This window comes from Propithecus coquereli, unplaced genomic scaffold (assembly GCF_000956105.1).
Source record: "Propithecus coquereli isolate 6110/MARCELLA unplaced genomic scaffold, Pcoq_1.0 Scaffold148, whole genome shotgun sequence".
Lineage (NCBI taxonomy): Eukaryota > Metazoa > Chordata > Mammalia > Primates > Indriidae > Propithecus > Propithecus coquereli.
In genome coordinates this window covers 1301960-1309761 of record NW_012139191.1, presented here as the reverse complement: position 1 = coordinate 1309761, position 7802 = coordinate 1301960, and the positions used below count along the sequence as shown (strand labels likewise).

Genomic DNA, 7802 nt, shown 5'->3' with positions numbered 1-7802 from the left:
TATTTATTTTCAAAAAGCTACAGCTCTGTATGCCTCCAGAACTATTTCACATTTTAAAGTGACTACTGTATTACTATTGTTAAAAAATTTTTAGTTGTTAAAGAAGTTCATTTCAACAAAACAAAGAATGGTATTATCCAGATTGGTATATAGCAGTGTATCAACTGCTATATCCAGATTTTCCCAAATAATGTTCTATAGGATATTAATGGATATAAGTCAAAAATAAAAAGGTGAGGTCCCTTAATCAAATAAATTAAAGAATGCTACCTTAAGCAGCATTTATTTCTCTTATATAAAAAATTAATTTATTTCTTTATATAAGAGCCTTTACGTTAATGTTCATGGTAATCTCTGAGGCAGTGCTTTTTTCAAACCTAATCACAGAAGTGATTCTACATCCTAAATAAACTGAATTTGGTTACTTATTGATTCAAGGGGGTAAAGAGTAGCTCCTAGGTTCCCCAAAGGATAGTTTGCTTGGGTAGAATGGTGTCACTCGTCACTAAGAGGACTGAATGGGAGGGGAGGGAGAACATGCAGGAGAGACATCAGGTAGCAGTTATAATACTTCAGTCTGGAGCTCAGGTGAGAAGAATCGGACAGATTTTTAACACTGGCATATAGGTGCCAGCTGAAGCCATTACTGTGAATGCTATTACCCAGAGAGTGTTTCTCTAATTTCACTCTACATGCCTTGAATTCAATAGGCAAGGCTTAAAAATTTATCATAAACCTCCACGGCATCATTTATTTGTTTACATATCCACCCCATCCTCCAACTTGTTCCTTGATCTAAGCACAGGGATCCTTGTAGGCAGAGCACCTATTATAGCACCTTATATAAAGCAAATGCTATCCAAGTAAATGCTGGTTCACAAATGATTTTTATTCCAAAAATCCAAAGAAAATTCAAATTTACCTCATTTTCTAACTACAGGGTGCCCCAAAAGTCACCATACATAGGGGAAATGGGGAATTGTAGCTAAATGTACCTTTATTTACAAAATATTCGTTACAAAATTTTACCCTTGTATGGAGACTTTTGGGACACACTGTATATTTAAAAATATACAAAAAGACCTTTAAACAAGTACAGGAACACCTATATATACACATGTACTAGAGATATGTGAAAATTTGCCTTTGGATTGGTGTTCACTAAAAATCTTTTTTTCTATTACCCTCCAGGTTTACTAAGGTGTCACTGGGAAATACGAATTGTATATATTTAAAGTGTACAACATGATTTTTTGATACACATGTCCAATGTGAAATGATTACCACAATCAAGCCAATTAACATATCTATCACTTCACAGTTGCCATGAAAATCTATTATTAAGCTTTCACTTTGAAAGGCCAATCAGCTAGTGCCTACTTCAACATCCTTTTGCAGCCTCCTGAACTTGTGCCTCATTAATGGAATGAGATGAGGGAGTAAGTGACCATCACATGCACCCAACATAACAAAGTCAGTACCATGAACAATGCCTGGAGGGAAAAACAAGGCCTGGGGAAAGCAGAACACAGTTGCTTTCAAATATGCATAAGCATTCTAGAAATGACCTTCAGTAAAAAACTGATGAGTTTTTGTGTGTTAAAATTCTATCAGCTGAAATATAATAAATGTGTGCAAAGTAATTCAAGAGCAAACTACTGCATTAATTAATGATTATGAAAGCTGTTAATTTTACATTCAAAAATTATTAACTTTCAAATTGTTAGAAAGGGAAATACATCAACAGCTAATACACAGAGAGTAAAGATCTTCTTTCTTGGGTTACTTTTTCTTTGTAAGCCTATAAATGTTGATAATTTTTAAAGAATACAAAGTCAAATAAGAGATTAGACCTTATTATAAATCTAGTACGTAGAATGTATGTTCTAGCTAGCATTCATAAAATTAACTAGATAACTTTTGGCCATAAGTCTTCCAAGAAAAAGAGATATTTTGTGAGGATAAACAGCAACTTTGCAACTCTAAAATTTCATGAGAAAATATCCAAAATCAGTGGTATTCATAGATAAATCTATGAGATACCAAAAAATACTTTGTACTTCTACTGACCTCAGTGGAAACTGAGCATCTATTTGGCATAGCTAATGCGCGGCATAGTGCCCTAGGAACCATCTGGGAGCTGATGATGCTGAGAAACTGTTCTGCATCAAAAGGTCAAACTTATAAAACCTGACAACAAAAACTGTTCATAAAATTCTAAAAATGTTTCTGTAAATATTCCTATTTGTTTGTCTATCATGGTGATATTAAGCCTCAGTATCATGTTGGTTTTAACAAGCAGCCACTCAGCCAGAATGTGTACCTGGTGTACCTCTAATATATGTGTACAGACAAACATACACGTGCACACCTGTGTGCATGCATGAAAGAGAGATGCATTATGGAGAAGACTACTCAATCACCTTTGACACACAAAAGAATTACCATTGGTCTTACAAATAGCAAGTTCCAAATGAATGTATGTAAAGTATAACAGGATCTATAATTTAATTTACAAATACTTTTAAGCATATTTCTTTATACAAAATGGTACACCTGAGACAGTATTTTTAAAAATGCCATTCTAAAGTAAAAAGAAAAACTGTAATTTTTTTCCTTTAGAAAATGCAGATCACCAAAAATAAAAACCAATCACAAAACTACACCAATAATGTAATTAGATATTCATTCAAGATTTACATAATTACTTCTTTTCCAGTCAACAATCACATTTTCAAACATCAATTTATAAATATAATCAAGTAAGATTATCTCTGACACAGTATATGATGTAAGTCACTTGGTTCAACAAAATGCCTCACAATCTGCCTGATTTAGAACATACAAGTTTAAAAGTTAGTAACACTTTATCCATTAGCTGGATACTACATTTTCAAGAGTTTGAGCACAGCCACATATGGAATAGCCTCCAGTTTTCCATGTATGAGAAAGATCATTTCAATTAATTATAAAGCAATCAAAATTATTCTTTCAGAAATGACTTCACACTGCTTCTCCTTATAAATACAAATAACAAAAGGATGAAAAGGAAGGAGCAAAGCAAGGAAAAAGAGGGTTGGCAGGGATGCAGGGAGGAAAGGAACAAGAAAAAACAAAATCCCAGACCATATTTTTTTAAGGAATCATACATACGGATGTAATATACTTAATTGTCAGAGTCTCATTAAAGATACCCTATTAACACCTACTCCCGTAAAAGATTTGCTACATTCTAACAGGGGTCTGGGGGACACATGCATTCAACCATAAAAGTGACTATTTTATTTGACTTATTAACAGAAGTATTTCTCTTCCCACCAAAGTACTGGCCAACTCTTGAAAAAGCTCAAGTACTAGCAATTACTACACTGTATTTTTATATTACCACTACAAATCAATAATTATCAAACTGAGTCCCAAAGTCAAGTTTAATAAATACTTCAACTATCTGTGCATTACTGATCTAAAATTCCCCCACTACTTGCTGTTCATCAGAAAGTTCCCCCCATTCAAAACATATCATAGGTTCCCACACATTCTCTTAGCCATATTTTTACTGTATGTCAAAACTTGAGTCACCTGTATGCATCGTCTTCTTTCAAGTCTCATATCATCCTGATGGGGTGGGGGAAGGGAGGGAAGAGTCCAGCGGCAAAACTATAACACTGTGTGAAGAAAAACAGATTATGATAAGCGATAATGATGCAAAACAATTACCCCTAACTGAGGAATATCTAATGTAACTACAATCCCCAAAACATATAGGTAAAATTACTTCAAATTTGCAAAATTAGTTTTCTAACATTTAAGCTTACTTGAAAATAATTTTCCTTAGTCTTCATTAATCAAAATCAACTATACATAAAATGTATTTAGTTGTCTGTGAAAAGAAAACCAGTTTTAAAATGTGCCTACAATCACTGAAAATTTCAGGCATTTCTAGGTATCAAATAAACCTAAATATTCCACTGTTCTATAGAATTTATCTGGGAAAAAACCTTTGTAATCTTCATCAATTTACAAATCAATATGCATGTGAATTCACTTTTTATAGTGATTTACTATCAAGGCAGAAGTAATGAAGTTACTTTATACGAAACATAACATGTTATCTACCAACGTTATTTGTAAATTAGGTTTGGAGACACTTCTTACAACTGCTCCCCAAGTCTACAAGCTCTCGTTTGCTCTCCAAGCAGCTTCTCTTACTTTATTGCAATTCTTTTTTTTTTTTTCTAGTATCTTTTTCTGAGAAGATTTATTGCAATTCTATTACAGTACTTCCTGATTATTGCTTTCATTGGTATTTCATGACTGACCAGCAAGTTCTACAATGACATATGGGAAAGTAAAGGTAACCTCAGTGAGAGAGAACTAAGTAACCTCAGTGAGAACACAAGATAACAGCAGCAGAAGAGGCAAAATTAAGTATAGGCTAAGTCAAAACTATTGATTCCCAAAGATATTACTGGTCAAGGGCACTGGGGACCCTGGAGAAGAAACAGACATTCGCCCAACTCTAAGCCCTCTAAACAAATTCTAAAATACGTTGTTTTCCTTTGTTTCTTAATTCCTGGTACCGGTAATTCCCTAAATTTTATATTATAGCATCCCAATCACTCTGCTTAATAATCCTTTCCTCTAAGTAGTTCCACATTCCTAAATTACTATCCAAAGCCCCTACTGCCTCAGTGTAGTTCATTCATTTCAGTTAGGTGATAGGAAGAAACTGACCAGACTGAAATAATTCATATTATTATTTGCAATTTCCAAAAAGTATGATAGTTAGCCCAAATAAACCTCTTACTGGTAGAATTTCGAGTAGCATTGCAAAATTGTTAAAAAAAACAAACAAACAAAAAAACCACTACTCCAGTAGTTTGAAGAAAAACATTTTTAGGCAAGTGGGTCAAAATAGAAATTTGAGTCTATATATAGTGCCCAAAATATTTCTGCTTTTCACTTAGGTTTCTCCTTCTATTTCTGAACTCTCAGGTTCTTTAAAAGCTCCAAATCTATACTCCAAATAGCAGCAACAGTAGACACTTCAATGGAAGAGAACCCCAGGGACAGGGATTTAAATGTGCAAATTATTTTTAAATTAGGAATTGCCTGTGTCCGGAAATCATTACCGATATTCCAGATTCCATTTCTGAAGAACTACCTTTCCAATTCAGATACTGCTACGGTATCAAGTAAAGCCCTAGACATGGAACCAAGTGGTACCCAATTTGGGGTGTATATGGATAGATGGATGGATGGATGAACATTAAAGTTGGATAGTTTTATTTCGTAAAAATAATAACTGACTCAAAATTCAATTGTTTACTCCAAATACATCATTTTCTAATAATTTTTCCAAAAAAACTGATTGTTCTTTAATTCTGGCATGGACTACTGGGAAAGAAAATATAAATTCAATCTCTATGAACTATACATATAATCAAATTCTTGAGGCTCTCAACATATTCTTCACCTATAAAATGTTACAATGCTACTATACACCCTGCCAACTTGAATAATTTCAACAGAAATAGATATTACTGATATAAAAACTATACAGAATCAAATAAGATATTAGTATTTGTTTTATTTTATTGTTAGAAATTAACAGATTTCAGTACTGTCTCAAATACCTAAAACTAAAAAATATACAACAAAATTTTCTGACACCTTTTTGAAACATCATCCATTAATCACTGTTCATTTCAAAAACAGCCTTTAGCAAAGGGTAAAGTATTTCCATGAGTTACAAAATTTGCTGTTGACTTACATAGCAACTAAACCATCATATACTGAGTAATGATCAACTCCAGAAATCTTGACCTTGGATTACTTTAACAAAGATTCTAGTCATATTCCATAAATCCTTCCTTTAGGATAGTCACTTTTCAAAAAAAAAAATGTTTGTATCAAGTCAGAGTTTTATGACAATAAGTACATAATTCCAAACACCAAATGTGCTTTGTATATAAAACTATAGATACAATTTTCATCCTAAAGAACCTCAAAAATCTAAGTCATATTTTAAATTGTTATGAGAAAAATGTATAGTAAATTTTTCATCTTTTCCCCCACAAATGGAGTCGTTCACAAACTACAGAGTAAAATTAAGATGCTAATGAAAAATATCTACCTTTACCCCAGGAACCTCTCATATGTTTTAGGTCACATTTTGCCAAAGGCAACAAAATGGTCTATGAACAATCCAGGAACTTAAGTCATTTTTTGAAGTTAAACTTACAAACCATTTATTTTTTAGTTGTCTGAAAAATCACTGCATAAAATTAACCTACAGCATATCTTCAGGGATAGTAGAATCTCAACAGGTTGTTAAGCACATGGTTATACTGAGGTAGGTACTGGGCTTAGCCTCTTGCTGTCTGTATTTCTTTAAGGTGGTGTGGGGAAAGGGTTGATCAAGACATCTACTTAAAACCACTGAAATACCGAGATTTACAAAAAAATACTAATCAACAAAGATCCAGAGTGGCAAGACTGTGATTGAAATGAATGTATTAGCATGATATGGCAAGTCCAGATTAACTCAGGAGCTAATGAACTAAATGGCGGGTGCTATGTATTCTCTAATGTGACAATGTTTTGTAATGACACGCATATCTAACTTCAAAATAACTAAAGCGACTGAGAAGTATTGCAAGTAGCACATGAAAAAAATCAGTACGACACAAGGAGCTTCAAAAGTACTGGTCAAGTACTGTCTTATTCAAGTTGAGAGAAAGTACATAGCTTTTTTTATAATTATTCTTTAATTTTATATGTTATATGTTCTCGCATATTTCACAACTTTAAAAACTTGACCCATATGAAAAGATATAATGCACAATGTGATTTAAAAGGACAATTCAGATAGTTTATAAGATGCCAATTAAAAATAAGCAACGACAAAAAAATAAACTATAAAGTAGAAATGAAGAAAAACATAGATCTAAAATTTGATTCCACAAATTAAAATTACAATGTGATTTTCTAAAGTTTATACATGGTAACTAACATTCCTTATAACTTTCTGCTTATTTACATTAACGGATTAAAGAAATGACAGAAGAAAAAAAGATTTTTTTCCACATACTAACTTTAGAAATAGATTTTCTGGAATTATAATAGCCAAAGGAGTCCAAGGGAAATAAGACAGGGAAATGTCATGATTTTGATATCTAATACATAGGTAAAAAAATCTTTCTAATTCCCAATAAGCTGGTCAAGTAGCATTACAGAGAAAAAGCAATTACACTAACTAGAGGTTTCAAGTGAAATCCTAAAAATCAAGAATATTTATCACTTCCCTCAGAATCTCTAGGAAAGTCACAGTCTTTTAAAGGGGGGAGGGCAAAAAACACAAGACTTTAGAATGTGGTATCATCCCAAAATTATTAGTAAAACTATAGGGAAAAGAACACTTGCTGAATATTTACTATGCACCAGAACACTCAGCTGAGACACTTTATAGATGTTGACACATTTCACCTCGTAACAGCCCTACAAGTAAATAGTGTTATTTCTATCTCATCAATGGGGAAAGCGAGGGTCAGAGGGATTAACTGGCCTAGGGTCACAGTTTGTGAACTCTGGTTGCACAAAGTTCCACCATATCAAGATCCTTCTCATTAAGGACCACTGAAATGGTTATGACAGAATTATAAAGATGGAAGAATCAAGGTGTGTCTAAGTCTAATTTTTAAAGAAAGGATGAAAAATAAACATAAAAAAAACAAAAAGTCATATACAACTCCACCCCCAAAGATAAGTTTGGTGGTAGAATCCTTGCTCTTTTTTAAAAC

The 7802-nt window shown here is 32.9% G+C and overlaps 1 protein-coding gene across 1 annotated transcript in view; it reads right to left on the bottom strand.

The window, feature by feature from the left end:
* The window catches only part of DYRK1A (dual-specificity tyrosine-(Y)-phosphorylation regulated kinase 1A), a 154868-nt gene that overhangs the window by 101819 nt on the left and 45247 nt on the right, over positions 1-7802 (bottom strand). The window contains exon 2 of the mRNA XM_012640073.1: positions 3580-3665. Coding sequence (XP_012495527.1) covers positions 3580-3589 — 10 coding nt within the window. The 5' untranslated portion in view covers positions 3590-3665. The remainder of the gene's footprint in view (positions 1-3579; positions 3666-7802) is intronic.